The 20,216-nt window shown below is 45.1% G+C and overlaps 1 protein-coding gene across 4 annotated transcripts in view; it reads left to right on the top strand.

Moving 5' to 3' along the window:
* Window positions 1–20,216, top strand: part of LOC138288128 (cadherin-related family member 5-like) — a 291,068-nt gene that overhangs the window by 219,942 nt on the left and 50,910 nt on the right. For all 4 annotated transcript variants that reach the window (XM_069229388.1, XM_069229387.1, XM_069229391.1 and 1 more), the window contains exon 11: window positions 16,691–16,891. In XM_069229388.1, the coding sequence (XP_069085489.1) occupies window positions 16,691–16,891 (201 nt within the window). The remainder of the gene's footprint in view (window positions 1–16,690; window positions 16,892–20,216) is intronic.

Genomic DNA, 20,216 nt, shown 5'->3' with positions numbered 1-20,216 from the left:
TTGGATCCAGATTAGGAGTCATAGACTCTTTCTCTCCAGTTACCGGGCGTGAACATTCTGCCCTCATTATGTTCCTCTCAGACTTCTCCAAAGGTTTCCTAATTTTTTGCTTCAAATAATCAGCAACATGACGCAAAGGCCAACATTCCACACTTCTGCTTAACGTCTGAGGGCTCAAACAAGGTATGTCCAAAAGGATCTTTAACCTGTCTAATTTTTCCCATTTCTTTTCGTTCTAAAATATCAAACTCATCCAAATCATTGTCTTCACTTACATCAAGAATGTACTCAAACTCATCAGAATATTCGTTACTCTGCCTGCTGGTTTCTCCAGTCATCTTCTTGGCAGGGTTAGCCTGCCTTTCCATTGTGCCGCTTGGGACACCTGAAAGCGATTTCTTTTTATTTGAAGGACATTCTCATTCCAAATATTGTTCTCCTAAGTGCTTTCTTTTCCCCAAACATTTCCCACCTGGTCCTCTTTCTTCTAATTCCTCATCCCCTGATAGTGACCAATATTGATCTTCCTCTAAAACTCTATTCTTTTTATTACATTCTTTCCATAGTTTATATAATGCATATTTTGCACTCTCTCCTACCTCTTTAGATATAAATCTTTTAATATTCTCCTCCTGAGACTCCTTATTAGTTAAATCCATTTCCTCTGCCATATTAATAAATCGCTTCTAATCTACTATTGCCTATTTTCTTATGTCCTACTTATAATAAAATATTAACTTGCTAAATACCAACTCAATACGATGCCTGAGATTTAAGGTTTCTCTAACTAAAAATTATATATATTGACAATTTTCCTACGTGCGTAGAAGCACCTTTGCGATGTGTTACAGGATACATGGATAGTGTCTAAGTACTTAGTTCACACTTCCCATGTGTATATCACGTAAAAAGTTCAGATTTTTTAATAGTAGACAGTCCTTGAAAGGGTGCTAAAATGGTATACACTCAGCCACTCAGAGTGTAATATTGTCTACTGGAGACCAGTTGACAAGTAATGCTACAAACTTCACAATACCCCAGCACACCCTAATATATCTATAAAGTCCAAATGAAAGTGAGGAGTCTTGCGTGGCCACATTTCACCGTTTAAAATTCCTTTATTCTTAGTATTTGACAAAAAATTGCAATCAGGAAAAATGCACAGGAATGGTCCCTTCAGACATTGGTGTATTCCAAAGTGCACAGATATCATACAGAGATCCCATTGGCCGTCCAGGTGATGCTGTGAAAGAAAAAATAAACCGATCTCATGCACAAAGAAAGAAGTGCATCCCATAAAGAATGAGTCCCAAAACATGCAGTCATCAAGACAAACAGTGTCACTCAGTTTATGCCTTATTATGTACAAAGACGAAAAAGAGAATACGACAATAAAATTGCGATGTTGTGTTTTCAAAAATGAAGATGTAGAAAGTAAAAAACGTTCAAAGATGTTGTGTAAAAAGAAATATCCAAACCCTCAAAACAAAAATAACATAAATAATAAATAACAAAAAGATAAGAAAAAAATAATTAAACAACATAGAAAAAGTGAGTGAGAAACAAAAGATATTTCTAGATATAATGAAAAAACTATGTTATGACATACCAGACAATGTCTGTATTAACACTTTATCCAATATGCTGAGCGGATCCATATATGTGAGATAAGCATAAAATGCACGACAGTGAATTCTATGTCAGGACCGGAGGCTTCGTATTATGCTTCTCTCTCTATGCTTTATTTACCACAGCAGCCAATCACAAGAGAGTAACCAAAACAAAACATATCCCATCATTCAATGGGTAACGTCACAACCATCGAGACCTACACTGTATATATAAACTAACGAGGATAAAGCACTTCCTCTTTCTTTGCTGCTGCCGCAGCCAGTTAAGTGCCTTTCAAGTTCTCTCCTGAATTTTGTACTGTTATTTTGAACGCGCGCTACGCGTCTATTGGCACCGTGGAGCGGGAGTTCGCCTACGAGGCTCTGCCCCTGGCGATGATCGGCTTCCCGATCGGAGTACCGGCTGTATTTTGCCCCCACACACACGCACGCACGCATGCGCGCTCATTCCGTTTTTCATGCCGACCAGCCCCCTTTTCATTAACAGGGCTTGGCGGCATTTTGCAACGGGGTGCTCGCACGTGAATTGCAGCCCGGTTCCTTTCTGTTTTTGGCTAGAAACGCTGCGCTCTTGCCGGTGACCCCCACCTTGACCTGCCTTCAGGCTGGGTGATACTCCCTGACGCCCTGGGGCCATCTGGTCGGCCCAGGGTTGAAATAATTGGCATAGGCTCTGCCTAGAGTGCAGCAGGCTGCTCCCTCCACGCTCAACTATCCTTTGGTGCCTTATAGCCTGCTGGGGTTCGCACTCCCCCTGATTGTAGTCTTTGGCTACCTTGATTGCAGTTACCCATACTGCCCTGATCATGTCTCACTCCTTTGCTTATGAGGAGGAGGATTATTATGGCGAAGACGCCCCTTCTTTGGAAGAGTCCCTTGTGGGTGCCCTTGACAATAGCGTCCAGCTATCCGTAAACAAAGCCTTGGCTAAGGCTTTGGGACCCCTGACTCACCACTTTGAAAACTTTGCTCGCCAGAAGGGTTGGGTACCTCCCATCCCCCCGGCTGAAGATGCCCATAAAGACACCCAGGAGAATCGCCCCTCTACCTCCAAGGGCAAGTCTAAACTCCAGAAATGGGCGCATTCAGAAATGTTTGACAAGCTGGCCGCCTCCATTCAATCTGAGCATGGTTATAGCTCAACTAATTTGCAAGAGGTTCAAGATTCGGACACCTCTTCTAATAACTCCCCTCCAAATGTCTCGTCAGATTCTGACTCCGACTCTGCGCGAAGTGTTCCTTCAGTCCCTACTAAGCGCAAGAAGCATTCCAAGACCAAACATCAGGTCCCCAAGGCTCCTCGTCTTCTTAATTTTAAGCCAGAGGACATTGTTCACCCTCGTTCCTCCAGCTGGACTCCTCTCCCGGAGGTAGCGTTGTACATGCAGGAGCATGTTAGAGCTGGCTTCGATAAAGAAGTTCGGGCGAGACTAAAGACGGAATGCCCCAGGCCAGATCTAGAGGGCAAAGTCACTGATACTCCAGATGTCGATCCCACAATGGTGACATTCTTAAAGAAGTGGGCTAAAGACCCTAAGAAGGGCCTTGATCGGGCATGGAGATCATGCCAAGATAAACTACTTGATCTCACCGGCCCCCTAGCAAAAATTTTGGAGTTAGCCTATGTTTCCAAGGAGTCTAATGCTCCCATTGATCCTGACATTCTTATGGGTTGGGCACAACGTGCCATCTGCCTCCTGGGGAATGCCAATGTGGCGATCTCATCGGAACGACGTCGTTCGATATTGATGCGGGTTGATCCCCAGCTCAATGAACTAGCTTCCTCAGAAGCAGGTCAAGCCGCCCAAGGCCTCCTTTTCGGAACTCCTTTCCTCAAGGACTTGTCCAAGTTTGCGGCTACGTTTAATTCCATGGATAAGGCGCAGCTTTCCCTTAAGAAGGTCTTCAGGGAGACTCTTTTTCGTAGGGTCGGACGCGGTCAGGCCGCTCTTTCTATCAAGGCCCCAGAAGAGACTCATTCTCCCGTGGCAGAGGTTTCTACAGAGATCAGCAGGCAGAGAATACCTTCTACCCCACACGTCCCCGCGCAGGGAGGTCCCGTTTCCGTAGAAACGCCTACAAGGGTCAGCAGGGAAGCTCCCAGGATGCCTCCTCTTCAGGTGAGACTCATTCCTTTTTCGGAGGTTCTGCTGGGGGGCAGGGTCCATACATGTCTGGGGGAATGGCAGAAGATAACCAAGGACCCTTGGGTGTTGGAAACCGCTCGAGGTTTCAAACTAGAGTTCTATCGCTCTCCTGTCCAACCTTTCATTCCTCCCCTTCACCGTTTTTCCCATCCCGACCAAGAAATCATGAATACGGAAATTCTTGCCCTTCTCAAAAAAGGGGCTATTTGTCGGGCAGACCCTCATCCTCGAGGTTTCATCAGTCCCATCTTTTTAGTAGAAAAGAAGGGCGGCGGTTCAAGACTGGTTCTAAACCTGAAGGATTTCAACGCCTGGTTAGTTTACAGGCATTTCAAAATGGAGGGAATCCACCTCCTAAGAGATGTGCACCAAGAATCAAATTGGATGGTTCGTCTAGACTTAAAAGACGCATACCTAAGCATTCCGATCTTCCCTCCACATCGACGTTTTCTCCAGTTCTTCTGGATGAACCAATGTTTCGAGTTTCAGGTTCTCCCCTTTGGGCTTTCTTCCGCTCCTTGGTGCTTTACCAAGATGATGCGCCCTGTGGTCGAATCCCTGCGTGGCAAGGGGGTTCGCCTGATCGTCTATCTCGACGATCTGATCATTATGGCTCAAGACCCGTTGGTTCTTCGGGAACACTTGTCCTGGGCAATCAACCTTCTTCAGAGTCTGGGTTTTCTCATCAATCAGCCCAAATCTTGCCTCGTCCCCTCTCAACAGATGGAATTCTTGGGGTTCCAAATAGACTCGATTCGCTCCCTTCTGATCCTTCCTTCCCAGAAGATTTGCAACATCAAGAAGGAGTTGCGTCTTCTGTTGTCGAAACAGAATGTGTCCTTGAGGAGCTTAGCGCGGATGGTAGGTCTTTTGTCCTCCTCGATTCAGGCCATTTTCCCGGGCCCTCTTCATTACAGGGCCCTTCAACGTCTCAAGATTTCCCACCTTCAGAAGGGCCTGTCGTATTCAGACAAGATTCCTCTGTCGAAGGAGGCCCGTTCGGAGATTCAGTGGTGGCTGGACCACATGGACGCCTGGAATGGTCGGGCGATATTCGGTTCTTCGCCGGATGTGATACTGGAGGCAGACGCCAGCAGATGGGGCTGGGGAGCTCGCTGCGGTTCTCTGACCACGGGCGGCCGTTGGTCCCAGGAGGAACTTCTCCTCCACATCAATTGCCTGGAACTTCTGGCCGGTTCCTTTGCGATTCGGAGTCTTTCTCCCCTGAAATCAGATTGTTGCATCCTTTTGAGGATGGACAACATATCTGCGGTCAGATATGTGAACAAACTGGGTGGTACGAGATCTCCGATTCTTGCTCAGATTGCCAAAGAGTTTTGGCAGTTCTGTCTTCAGCACCGCATTTCAGTGATTGCGGAGCATCTTCCAGGAGTGGACAACACCGTAGCGGATTGGAACTCCAGGTTTCTGCGGGACGGCAGCGACTGGAGGCTCCTTCCGCAAGTGTTCCGTCACCTCCACCAGTTGTGGGGTCCCTTCTCCATCGACCTCTTTGCATCGCGCCTGAACCGACAACTTCCGTTGTTCTTCAGTTGGAGACCGGATCCGGAAGCAGCAGCCACGGATGCCTTCCTTCAGGACTGGTCTCCCCATCTGGGATATGCGTTTCCTCCATTCAGCATGATCCCCCGAGTTTTGTCTCAGGTTCGACGCCAGCGTGTGGTGATCTCTCTTGTGACCCCCCTTTGGAGGGCACAAGCTTGGTTTCCCCTAGCTCTGGAGTTATTGTGCGATTTTCCGCTCTTGATTCCGCATCATCTCAACCTGTTGCTGGACCCTCTGGGGAATCCTCATCCTCTGATGTTGTCAGGCCAGTTACAACTAGTGGCGTGGAAACTTTCCGGAGACAATGGCTTTTGCCAGGTATTTCAGAACAAGCTTCTAAGCTCATCCTTCAGGCATGGTCCTCTGGTACGCACAAACGATATGCCTCCGCCTGGAAGCGTTGGGCTTCTTGGTGTACGGAACGGGATTCCGATCCCTTTAAAGCAGATGTCAATCTAGTAATCAATTTTCTGGCATCTTTAGCGGCTTCTGGTCTCGCTTACAGATCTATTAACAATTATCGATCTTCCATTTCAGCGGGCCATGTCCCGGTGTCAGGTAAACCTATAGGCGAACACTTTGTTGTTTGTAAACTGATGAGAGGTATTCGGCTTGTTAAACCTCCTCTCCCGCGTTATTCCTCTCTTTGGGATGTTAACGTGGTCCTGTCTTTTGTTTCCTCATGGCCTGACAATAAATACTTGTCACGTAAACAACTGTCGGCCAAGCTTACGTTACTTCTATGTCTTGTTTCATGTAAAAGAGTGTCTGACGTTAAAGCTCTGGATCTGTCGGGAAGGATGTTTACTCCTTCCGGAGTCTCTTTTTCGATTTTCCGTCGTACTAAGACAGGTACTTCTTCGGTTTCCTATCCTTCGTTTCCTCACAATCCTAAACTTTGTGTAGTTCAGTGCCTAAAGGCTTATGAAGCGTCTACAGAGGAATTCCGGAGAGACCCTGGTGGTCAACTTTTGATTGCTCTCCATAAGCCGTTTAACCCTGTCTCATCAGCTACTCTAGCGAGATGGATTCGGTGGCTTCTGGCCGAGGCTGGCATTGACATCTCCATTTTTGGGGCCCATTCGGTTCGTGGAGCTATGGCTTCAAAATCTTTTTCTCTTGGAGTTAGATTAGAAGACATTATGAGAGCGGCGGACTGGTCTGCTGAGTCTACTTTTAAGACTTTCTATTATAAGCCCATTGTGGATATCGCGTCAGTCGTGATTAGTCAGCTTTGAACTAGCATAATACGAAGCCTCCGGTCCTGACATAGAATAAAAAATGTTCTAGCTTTCGCGTCAAGAATTTTCAATTCTATTAAGGACACGGAGGCGAGGATTATCCCACCCGGATTACAGGAATTAACATACTTAAGAGTTAAGTATTTTAAAATTTGCATTTACACTGTTGTTTTGATGGTATGCCCTCCCTTTGTATAAGTGGATTTGAGATTGAGTTTTATGATTTTTTCCGTTGTCTATGACTGGTTCTGTTTGTGTCCTCTAGGTTTTGAACAGAAACAATGAGAAACTGGACGTTCGCTGGATTCTCTGATTGTTTTCCTTTGGATCCTTGGTCCCCCATCTTCAGCGTGGTCTGTGGATTTCGTTGGGATCCTGTTATTGACTTTATTGACTGTTATTGTTGAATTTTGTTCAGCATTCGCAAAGAAAGAGGAAGTGCTTTATCCTCGTTAGTTTATATATACAGTGTAGGTCTCGATGGTTGTGACGTTACCCATTGAATGATGGGATATGTTTTGTTTTGGTTACTCTCTTGTGATTGGCTGCTGTGGTAAATAAAGCATAGAGAGAGAAGCATAATCCTCGCCTCCGTGTCCTTAATAGAATTGAAAATTCTTGACGCGAAAGCTAGAAATTTTTTTATTTGACCCTTAAATAAATGTGTATTTCCAGTCAAGAAATACACCCGACCATGATAAGTCTACAAGAAAGAAGAAAGGCTATACCATTCCGATGTGTTTAAACCGACTTCCCTAGCGTTATTTCTGTTGCCAAGCAACCAAACTATGCATACGTCGCTCAACTGTTCTCTTACACGCGAACGCGCTCTCGTGCAATTACACACTTCCGTATTGCGTGACTTCAAAGAGACACGTCCTGCCGAGCGCATGAGTCGAAACGAGTGCACGCCTCTGCAAGAACAGAAAACGTGTCTCGCTCAAACACACGCGCCGGCAACAAGAGCACATCTCTGTCAATTACAGAGTACGCTTCTCTCAACTAAAATGCCGGCTCATGCGTTCCTGCCAGATTAAAGCACGTGCGACTCACGCTCGCGCTTTAAGGAAAAAATAACTGTCTCTTCCTTATTCAAAGGTAAACCTTCCCAGTTTCCCAAGAATTATACACTTATGTCTTTAAATTAATCAGTACAAATCCCCAATAATACTATCCAAACATAATATTTCCTAAATAAGTCTACATTTAACAATACCACATGAAATAATTAAATGAACACTTAAAAGTATTCTAAACTCCCTTAATCCCCATATTGGGGTAAAAACTCAGAGAAACACACAATGTCATACATTCATCAACATTAACATCACCAATTTTAAAAATAAACAAGAGAGGACTTATCTGCACAGAAGTAACAAACAAAAAAGGAAGACGGCTGCTGCTGTGGGACTTTATAGATTGTGTTTGATTCTATGTTATTGTTGCAACATTTGGTTCTAAGTCCTTAAAGGAGCTGCACAGAAATGGTGAATAAAAGGCTTATGCATAATGCTAGCCTCTTGTCTTGACATAAAATTTGCCCCCCGGGGAGCAACCCTTGCCATATAGAAAAAATCAAATAAAAAAATAAAAATAATCCCTGGTGCTAACGCTTCCCCCATGAGCCAGTCCAAGGACGTAACGGTTACGTCCTTGGTGCCTCAGCGCCACAGCAAAGGACGTAACCGGTACGTCCTTGGCTGCTAAGTTAAAAACAGATGCAACAAATATGATTACAATCAGTCTTTAATGTACCCTAATTTATTTGAGCTGAAAAAGTTACTTACCATTGGCAACAATTCAGAGATGGAATCGACGAAAAACGCAGCAAAGTGCAAAACATCAGTGAGAAACCAATATACCATAATAAAACCACACTATTGAGCAGAGAGGTTTGTGGGGACAGTGAAGAACCTGCAAATATATAGAGTATCCACCAGGAAAACTCCTACCAAACGTGAATACATTTCTCTTCTGAATACTTTTATTTCTTTAATGGATACCAAAGGAGTACCCCACAGAGGAAGGCCTAAGAAGTAGTTAAGACAAATTTTGGTAAACTCATCACAGCTCTCATCTAGATATAGTATGACCAAAGCTAAACCAGAGGTCTGGTACACCGAAACAGAACCCAAAAGTGAAGGTCAAGCAAAAATACCCAGGGCAGAAACAACTTTAACCCAGAGGCATCAGTTTGAAGGGAGAATCTCAATAGCCTACGGCACCAGACCATAGTACAGCTGAAAAACAATTGTTGCCAAGTTAGCAAGTTCAGACTGAGGTACCAAAATGCTTAACAATGGAATGAGCCCTAACAGAAAGAATATAATCAAATCCATCTCCAGATAAAGAAGCAAAACAGGGCATGGCAAGACCCAGGAAGTAAACAAGCCAGAAAAGAGCAAACAGGAAACCAACAGCATCACAGCCATCCACCAGTAGACACTTCCATAGATGCACCTCTGTTCCCAGAACACATCAGGTTGAACAGCAACAACCACAGGCATAACAACTAAACACTAGAGTCCCCACAACCATAGACAGCGTGACCACCCAGTTTGGCCTCAATCAAATCACAAGGGGTGCAAATCAGGCAATAGTAGATAAGTAGAAGGTATGGCAAGCCGGAAAGCCAGAACACAACCAAATGCAAACAACAAAACCTGAACCAGTGTGTAGATTAAATCTGAGGTGTACTCTAAATGGAAAATTCCAACAGCTCACACATCACCCAAAGACAACAACAGCACTAAATGACAGTCAACCCCATAGTGTGAAAGGTACCTTCAAGAATCAGGGTCTAGTAAAAAGAGAAAACCTGCATACCCTTGACATTGTAAAGCAAGTGAAGGGGCCAAGAAGCAGAATGACCAATCGCTCACATAGCCATGCAAGAACGAGCTGAACATGCTACCCATCATGGCAGCCTCTTCAATAACAATGCAAGAGAAAAAGGGGTGGTCAGATGGGAGGACCCAACCAATAACAGGGTTTACAGAGAAAGTAATCCTCACTACATGAAACATCAACAGAAGCAAATCACACAGCCCACAATCCATTGATTACCAGACCAACAGAACACCTACAGATATAACACCCAAGGGCTACACTAGATGAGTCTACCAACATATAGCTGAGCAACTGAAATCTGTAAGTAACGCCCCTCCTCCCAAGAGGTCCACAGGTTGACAATGACTGATTTCCACATGAGCAGAGGAAACACTGAGACAATTCCAGCAGGTCATTTGCCCACAACAGCTCAGGGTATAGGAAACCAGGAAGGTCCAGCCATCAAAGAGAACAGAAAATGAAAGATACTTGCTCAGACAGAACAAGTGGAGATAACAACACTGGTATTATTCTGTTGCAGCTGCCCTCTGAGCACACAGCCCATCACCAGTCAAGACCCCTGCAGGACATGGCTCAAGAACCATGGATACGCTGTTGTCTAGTATGAATGTGAAGGGTCTGAATAACAAGGACATGCTCCAAGGCGATGTGACTCAAATGCAATGGCCAGCTGCAGTAGACAGCAGAGGTGAGGCAAAGGGCATCAGAAATACCAATAGCAAAGAAGCTATGCCATCCAATGGACCCCTGCCAACATATCGGAGGGTGTATCATGGAAGATATAGAGGCATTATTGCCTCTGGCAGCCAAAGAAAAAAAGTAGACAGGAAACCTCCATCACCGCAGCACCAGGTAACACAGCACACCTTTCAAAACTGGAAACTGTAGCAAACCATACACAGGCAGGCCAAAGCATCTATCCAGAACAGCAATGTGACAAAAGGACCAAGGCCAACGTGCAAACAATCGTGCAAATGAGATGTGGCAGAAGGGCAGCCTAAAACATTTCACATCTCACAACCAGCACAGCATAGTATATAAAGAACAAGTTACTTATTTTCGGTAATGCTCTTTTTAGTCTCCATCTAACTGTAGATATCTCACCTTTTGAACATTCCCCAGGTGCCAGACTGGACCTGAAAAACCTTTTTCAGCAGTATGCCTGTGTTCCTGAAGGTGGCGCCATATGGCTCCTCATTGATGACGTTATGCTATGAAAATGATGTGAGGTGCCTGTATAGGAGCCACTCCTATGCACTGATATCAGTTGCTTTCAGGACTGTCCGCACTACTAGACACAGTGCCCCAACATCAGACTTTGACCTGTGGGCACATTCCTAGAATTGGTATCTTATTAATAAATGGAGTCCAATTCACAGAACAGGGAGAATGGAAGGATAAGTCAGGTTTCTGCGGTTAGTTGGAGTCTCTACCAGAAAGATGATTGCCAAAGGTAAGTAACTTGTTCTTCTGATAGAGACTCCTAGCTGCAGATTCCTCACCTTTTGAATAAATAATGGATCAGTAGCTATTAAGAGGTGGGTCTGTGAATTGGATCAAACCAAGAAGTCCTGTAGGACCGAGCAGGCAAAATGCCATTCTCAATGAACCTGGCAGTCCAGACAGTAGTGCTTTATAAACATATAGAGTGATGCTCACATAGCCGCCTGACCGTGTCCACAACGGCTCCAATAAAGGCGATTGTCTGAGACTATATTAGCTGTGACTTCAGCACATTGATAGTGAAACCCCAAAGATGCCAGATGGTTTGACTGTAGTCAGGAGGTGGTAAATGACTGCTTGGGGCAGATTCACCCTCAATAGCCAGTCGTTGAGGTAAGGGAAGGCTGAGACCCTGACCTCCGAAGGTGTGCTGTAACCACCGCCATCACTTTAGTGGACATCTGAGGTGTGATGGTGAGACCAAAGATAAGCATAGTGAACTGAAAATGATCCGATCCCATTATGAACTGCAGGTCTAACACCACCATCCAGTCTCCAGGGTCGAGGGCAAACAACACCTGGGCCAGGTTGAGCATCTTGAATTTTTCGTTCGAGCAGAAGTCGTTGAGAGGGGGCAGGTCTAAAATAGGACAAACATCTTTGTCCTTCTTTGATAGCAGAAAGAAGCGGAAATAACAACCACAACCTACTTCTGGCTTGGGCTCCCTCTTAATAGACCCTTTGGCCAAAATGCCTTGCACCTAGTGCCTTAAAATGGACAGATGATCCTCCCTCAGTCTTTCTGGGGATGATGAAATGTGTGGCAGAGTGGCAATGAAAGTCGAGCTGTGGCAGTGCTCCAGTAAGGGCACACTAACGGGGTTTGGAAGGTGGGACTGCAGGAGGGCAGTGGACTGGCTTGGCTCGCTGACCTTGAGGTGGCATTGAGCACCCAGCCACCTTGCTGAGACTGAATTGGCTGCCGATATGGGGAGCCTCAGCCAAAAATGCAAAAAGAGTGGCAAGGCTGATGTCGCTGGCAAGGTGGGGCAGATAAGCCCAGGGAGCATGCTGTGGCCCTGCTCTCTTTGAACCACTCCAGAGCAGAACCCGCCTTGCCTTCAAACAGGTGAGTCCCGTCAAAGGGCATGTCCATGAAGGACGATTGGCTATCACCTGGAAAACCCATTGACCGCCGCCAGGTGATGCTGGTGTCGTTGGTTTGCCTGATGAAATCTGTGGTGTCCAAGCTACAAAGAATTGTGAACTTGGCCGCATTACAACCATTATGAATAGCTTCGGTTAGGAGAGGTCGGAGATCTTCCAGGACACCTAAAGGACTTGAGCCACCAAATCGCAAAGAGAATAACAATTGCGGTCCAGTAGGCAGCTGGTTTTCATGGACCAGAGGTCCAAGCTGGTAGAAGAAAATACTCTCCTCCCAAAGGTCTCCACATGTTTGGACTCCCTATAGGGAGGAGTAGTCTGGTATTATTTGGGTTCGTCGACTGGTGGATGCCTGCACCACCAAACTTTCATGGAGCGTGGTCCTGGGGCAAAAATGCAGGGATCGCCTAGGTGCTGGGTGATGGCGTTTTGCAATTTGGCGATGGACTAGAACTAAATGCAGCTTCAGTTGACGCTGTAATAGCTTTGAGTTGGAGAGAATGGTAAACATCACCTCCTCCAGCCTCGATTTAGCCGACATCGACACAGACGTTCCAGTAACCAGCATGGGCTGTAGAACCAGAGGTGGAGTCAACATGCACGGGGGCAGTGAAAGTTCAGAGACTCCAACTGACATGAATGGCCAACCTGCCGGCTGTACCCTCGATGGAGGGACTCTCGGCTGCTTGAAGCCCACAGGTGCACCAAAGGAAGTCTGTAAGGATCCAAAGAGTCGGAGCATGGATTCGCTGAACTCTTCAGTCTGCCTTGGTGTCACAGACAGCCCCAGAAACTCGGGAGAATGTGAATGGCGGGAAGGTGCAGAGTCCGAGTTGGATTTTTTATGTTTTTTCTTTGACTAACCTGAAGACGTGGTGTGGAAAGACAACTGACATCAGGAATGACTCTTGCTACTTCTGTGCCAGGAACATGATCGGGACGGACCCTTTGTCTTGGATCAGTCTTGTGGCAGAGTCTTCCAAAACTTCGCTACATAGAGTTTGACCTTGTGGTGTTGTATGGTCTTTGGGTTCAATGATGTGCAGTCAATGCAGGCCTTAGAGTTATGGCTCGACCATAGTCCCTACAGGCAAGCCTGGAGAGGATCTGCCACAAATATTTGTTTGTGACAGTTCTTGCAGGACTTAAAACCTGTAATTTTGGGAAGTGACATTTCCCTTCCACACAGAATTGTTTTTAGGTAAAGTGACTCGAAGCAAGAGGTAGCTCCAGGTCCAAATCTGGTGAGGAGGAAAGAAAGGAACTGACAGCACATGAGAGTGGTGCCTATATGGGATCCTCATGTCATTTGCGGAACAGAAGAGGTCAGTGTAGATCAGCACTGCGCCACCTTCCGGCATGCAGAGGTACTGCTGAAAAAGGTTTCTGGATCCAGTCTGATGTCTGGGGAATATTCAAAAGGAGACCAATCAGTGGTTGAAGTCTCTTTCAGATGTCCAAAGACAAAGAGGGTTAAACTATTAATGTCGGCATGAAGGTCTGCCCAATACTGGTGTCACCTGTCCCTCAAACTCTCAGAAAACTTGGAATGTCCATAAACAGACACCCCATAAGGATTACTTCCCTAGAATGGCCAAAGGCTCTATTAAATCCATCTTCACAGATGAAGCAGCTGTTGCACTAAGGAGGTGAGAACCATTGACGGGCAAAACCAATATAGCTTTTTGAACCTTCCCTGTGGGTCCAGAGTGTTACAAACAGGCAGGGATACTGATGAATGGTGCCACAGTCCACCAAATCAAGACTGGAGAAGTTGTTTGAAGGCTCTAAAACCACCATCCATCACTTGCACCAATGGTCAGCGGGACGTGATGTGGGAGGAACGGACTTGATCTGGGAGGAGTGAAATTACCAACGCCACCATCCCTGTCATGGGAGTAACAGGTCAACAAGAATACAGCATTATAGAAAAGGAGGAGTAGATCCCCAACAAGAACACGTTCCTACCCAAACATCAACGCTATGCCTCTTCTCATGAGGATGAGAGTAAAAGGGAGCAAATGGCACGCTGCTAGGCCTAAAGGCCAAAGAGGGAGGCCACTCCAAATCAGCTTTTGGAGGCAAAGACAAAAGGGAAGGGACATTCTCATCTAGGTGATACTGGTGCCAGATCAGAGCTAACAGCCGAATACAAGACAGACCTACCACACACTGCCCGAACAAGGGTTCACAGTGCCTTAAGGATTGGCAATAACGTTTCTTATAAGGAGGAACAAGGCTGTAGGATCTTTGTATCGCATCACTCTTTACCTTTACCATTGGCGAGGGCAATTCCTAGATGGAAGGATCCTAAACAAGGTAGAATTGAAGGAGGCAGTCCTTTGAAGAGACGTTTCCCAAGAGCACTGCCAAAACACAACACATTTATGAATAATGCCTCCAAGCCTGTACCAGAAGTGAAAGAACACCAGATTCCTGGAACCCAAGCAGTACACCAGATGGGAACATATTATCCCTGCTCGCCTTCATCCAACAGTCAACATCTTTCAAGGGGTCTCTCAGCACAAATGAACAGGCGAAGCAGTAGGTGATGTCAAGGATGGTTCCATCCCTGGCGCCAGTGCCAAAGCCAAAGAAATAAACCAGGACTCCGACGGTAGGACGGTTACTGTTGAGCCACTGTCAACAATGCCAGTGGGGGTAGAAGCCCCTGGCAAGGAAGAGATCAAAGGGCATGAAGGCACCTTGGGGCTAAGCTGTTGCACTAGAAAGGGGTCACGGGGGGTAAGACATCACCTGCAAAGCTTGCATGAATGCTACTACTTAAGCCCGTATTTAGAGGCCAGGAAAACCTGACGAACTTGTGGCAGCAACTGACACAAAAACAGGCACCCGCACCAGCACCAGGACTCTGCCCATTTGGACAGGAGCTAAAGCAAAGAACAACGCCAAAACTGGGGGAGTCAAACCGCTGACAAATAGATCTGCCCCCTCAAACTGGAGCAGCGACATTTGAGAGGACAACCCTTAAGTAAATTAAAGTTAAATGATTATCAGAGGTATTCCCAATTTCAGAGCCATCTCACCAGAATCACTCTGGGTGCTGGAGCGGGACCTGAAGGCTCTCCATCCGCATTGGCCTAGGCACTCCCCCTTGGCACCTGGACATTTATCAGAGGAAGACAAAGACGAGACACGGTTATGTCCATAACAGGACTAGGTACAATTTGGGCACCTAAGATCAATCACTGCCACTGGAAGTACAGAAAAATCGAAGGAGAGCACTCCGAATCCGAATCAAAAGGTGCACAAAAACAGAAAATGATGTCAGCATATCATGTAGTGTCTTATGTGGCTCCATGATGTCACCAGCATGAAGAAGCAGAAGACGAGATGAAGCCACAAACCTGCTGGTGTCAAGTGTATGGACCCAGTCTGGTGCCTGTGGCGATTCATGAAGTGAGGAATCTGCAGGTAGAGTTATCCATTAGAAAATCTGCTCACAAACATTTACACTGGAGAACTCTTTGAAACTGTGACAAGCTACCCTGGCCTCCCTCACCAAAAATGTTTTAGGATAAAGGAATCCCAGGAATGCTAACAGCTAAACTAGTGCCTGTTCTCCTTAACGTTACAAGAGGTTAACATGTAAAAAAAAAAAAAATCCCTGAAAAATCTAACTTTAAGGGAGAGTTATGGTTGACAGGCACGGAAAATATGACAAATTCACAAGTGCACCCTTAACCTAAGTTCCCTCCTCCTCCATACCCTCTCAACTTTAACTCACACCTTGACTGTGTACTGGTTGCAGCGTCAAAACACCTTTCCACACATACAAATTAAATAATGTAGAATCTCACAGATTACATCTATAGTAAAAATGACACACACCTGTATATGTATTGAGTCTCTCATTGCCATGTTATTTGCACCTTAAATGCAGAATTAAATTAGGGTGGCTGTTGCCCTGGCTTTGGACTAAGGAGAAGGTGTGCTGAACACCCAGCTAGCTTTTGCACTATAGAGCAGGATCTAGGTGCAGGGCCTGGACTTCTAGCTCTGCTCAACAGCCACAATCCATATGTGCCCAATTTGCACTGGGTGACCATGCTCAGTGTATTCTAGGAGCAGGCCTGAAACCAAGTCCCTTTTCGAATAGGGGCTGCTCGGAATGAGCTATGGCAGTGTCTATTCTGCTCCTGATGAAGTCCGCTGGTCATGGGTACAGTTATACCCAGGGTGCTCCACGTACAAGTCTCGACTTTTATCAAGGCCTTGACATTGACATACACTACACTAGAGATCACTGCAATGCCCAGCCGACTCTGGTTGCAGACGGAAGAATGATATGTGACATTTACTTGAACTGTATGAGAAAGATGGACGATTGGTAGCGGTAACATATTGTTCTATTTACTGCCAGGATAAAATCCTCATAATTTGGTCACAATTTATTTTATTTTGAAAATATAAATTCTGATGATTGCTCTTGTCTGTCTCAGAACCATATCCAAGATAAACAATTGGCCACATCTTTCCTGGGGGTGGGGAGATAAAAGGCAGATATCTCACTCAAATCTTTACAGGGTCCGCAGTGGCGGCTAACAAATACAAATGATTGTTGTGCAGTCATCTGTTGTGGTTTCTCTCCATGTATCTCTACTATGTGACTGTGTGCTGTTAGGTTTCTCAAGTGAACGACATGAGGAAGTACTCCATAACAGACGTCTTCATCAAGGTCCTGGCAGCCAACAGGCATCCTCCAAGGTTCAGCGCATCCCGTTACCAGGGCTACATCCAGGAGGACCAGAACCTGGCAGCGCTGGTGACCACCTACAGCGGGAGGGTGCTGTGCCTGAACGCCTCCGATGAAGATTTTAACAATGTAAGTCCATGGAGTAAAAAACACACCACATGGTTCACAGTAGTGTGGGCACTACGACTGAGTGGGAAGTCTCCCTCAGCGGCCCTGCCTCATTGGTTAACTCATTCAAAAACTCTACGTCTGTACTCCTATCAACTGTCCTTCTGACTTTTTATCTCCTGCACCCCTTCTTCCTTCACTCATTCCTTACTACAAGAGTCATGTTAGTAAAGTTACTTCAGTTCCTTGCACTTCAAATCGATAACTTTATCCCGACCTCAAAGAGCAGCCCGAGTGTGGTGTGACATTAACATGCAGATAGATCAGTGTGAAAAATGGACGATGATGCTATGTGTGTATAAATGCAGGAGTCTGTGTGTGAGGATGCGTGCATAGGTGTGTGTCTGTACATGTGTAATACACTCTGTGAGAACCAGATCAGTCTTGGTAAACTCTTACAAAACCAGACAAGAACCATCTCTGCTAGGACCATTGCACAACAGAGTCTGTTCTCATAGAAAGTTTTGATACTTTCAAGAGACTATCAGAAAAAAACTAAAAGGTGCAGTTGTAGTTGTTTTGGACCAGTGTTAAACCTTTGCCAGCATTATGGTGCTTGTAGTGCTAGAACAAACTTTTATTTGTACAGATAAGCCCTTCTCCTGAGGATGACAGAGTAGGGATAGTTTAGTCTGCTCCTATGCAAAACAGCTATTTGTGTCTGGGAACAAACTTGAATGATGTGTGTGCCACCTATGGACACACCGGCCCATATTTATACTTTTTTAGCGCCGCATTTGCGTCGTTTTTTGACTCAAAATCGGCGCAAACTTACAAAATACAATTGTGTTTTGTAAGTTTGCGTCGATTTTGCGTCAAAAAACGACGCAAATGCGGCGCTAAAAAATTATAAATATACAATGCTTTCTCAGAATATCGCAGTGACCTTGCATTGCTGGATGCTCCTATTCATTGGCCACCTTACTCACAACCTGCAGTTTGGACTTGATCATTTTTTGGTCTGGCTTAACAGCGCAGCTGTCGTCAGACCTTGCATTATCACCTGAAAGAGAACTTTAAAAAGCTGTACTCCATCCATCTGTTAATCCTCCTATCTACACGCTTTTGATTGGGCAGAAGGTGTGTGCTTCCACTGGGAAAAGAGTATCTGATTTGGCTTTTGAGGAAGCTTATGCTCAATAGAGGAGGACTAGGTTGGTTATGGTAACAAGCCAATAATGGTGATTTTCTGGATGTTAAAGAAATTCTAGATTATATTAAACATACAGAAATGAGTATTATGCTTTCTCTTTACTATCCATCAGCAGCAAAGAAACAAGTGTAAATTTTATTTTAAAAAACTACAGCCCCCATGAGTTCCATGATAAATATAGAAAAGATGCTTCATCCAATCCAATCTTTCTAACCGATGTGTAACATTCTCCATTTCGACTACTGCTTCCTCTTTTCTTCCCTTTGCTGTGAGAAAGGTGTTATATTGTAAAACGTCGAACCAGACGTGTTGAAAGTAAGTCCAATGTCTATGTTTTTAATTTAACTGTTATATCAACCGCTATCTAAATACTTCACATTAAAGAACATTCCCATACCGCCCGTTTTGAGATGTAGCAATGCACTATTCGAAAACCCGAAGCAATACATTGCCCTCTCCCATCTTTTTTCTGTCACAGAGGGCATATTACTCACCTCTGCGCCTTTAACAGAATCTAGAATTTCTTTAACATTGCCCAGAAAATCACCATTTTATGGCACGGCATTGAAGCTCCTGTTATCCTATATCTAAGCTTATTCAGAAACACAGAAGCTACCCCTTCAATCCGGTTAGGTTAGAACTCTTTGGAAACTAAATCTGCAGACCTGATTGCAACTTTAATATTAACTGAGTACCAACCTGGAAACCTTTCGAGGCCACTGCACTTCTAACTGAATTTGCACTTAACACAGTTACGTCAATTCCCTCGTACTGTTTAAACCACCGGAGGCAACAGGCCAAAGTTGGGGCACTACCCTTTGATAAATAGGTTTCATGGCAATAAGTAGCTGCCTAACCCCATGAGTTCTCCGTGTTTTTGTTCTAGGTTCCTATTGTATTAAATATAGAACCACACATAATGTCAGTCTTGCCTTAATCGAATTTCCTTTTGTTCTCCTCAAAATAAAAAATGTAGCACCCTCAGGAGAGAAGGCTCACATTACAACTTCTAGAACTCGCATGTCAGATACCCTTCAATAAAAAATAATTCACAGGATTGATGGCATTCAAGAAAGCTCCTTAGTGGGCTGTGACTCAATATCTGGCCAGAGTAGGTACAGTTCTAACACATCGTTCACATCCCAGAGTAAATCATAACATAGCTGAGGAGGAACCTGCAGTCTCACACTCTTCATCCGCCCACAGAGCAGATGCATGCTCCCCTATTTGAGCAGCATCCACATAGTTATGACACACCAAAATGGCCATCCACTAACAACTCATTGTTCTTTTTCTCCAATTTTACTGTGTTAGCTTGAAAAGAGAATTCAGAAGGTGTACTACAGCCCCGAAAAGGGATGTAAAGTCCAACACTATGTAGCCTATGCAGATCTGTCAAATTTGAATGTACCTGGTGTCCATGACTCTCTGATATGTCCTCCATGCTCCAAATGCCCTCTGATGCTCTGTCGTTCTTGTAAATATTTAATGCCACCAGACGTAGGAGCCCCTCTTCTACCAAGAGATGAGTCTCCTCTATCAAGGTCTGTAGAGGTGTGAATACTTGCAGTAGCAATTTCGGAGATTCCATGCACAATTTCAGAAGGTCCGGTACCATACTTGAGTCTTACAGGAAGATGTAATCAAAATCACATTTGCTGTCTGTTGCCTGACTTGAGCTGCTGTCCTTGGAATCATGATGGGAAGACTTCATTGGGAAGCAGATCTTGTATGAAGGTGTTGGTCACCGTCTAGTTTCCAGATGCAGATCTCTGTGGCATTCACCACAACGATCCTGCAGAGCCCATAAAAATGACAGCTCTAACTTCCAGTTGCTGGGGTTCAACTACATGGTGAGAATGCCAGTTTACAATCTTGTTGGGTAGAACTGGAAGATATTCTGCCACCACCAATATTTGATAGCCCAGGCAAAAAGGCCACAACTCTTTGCCAACTTCGCTAACACGTTCAATTTTATCTCCCAAGTCTGTTGACACATCAGACTGCAGCAATGTTGTTCATATGGAGAAAGACCTGGTATTGCACCCTCTCTCATGAAATTCCTTACTGCAAATGATCCTGCTGAAAGCACAGATAACTAATGCGTAACTTTAACTCCTACTGCAACCACAA

This window comes from Pleurodeles waltl, chromosome 4_1 (assembly GCF_031143425.1).
Source record: "Pleurodeles waltl isolate 20211129_DDA chromosome 4_1, aPleWal1.hap1.20221129, whole genome shotgun sequence".
Lineage (NCBI taxonomy): Eukaryota > Metazoa > Chordata > Amphibia > Caudata > Salamandridae > Pleurodeles > Pleurodeles waltl.
This window is presented reverse-complemented; position numbering and strand designations above follow the sequence as displayed.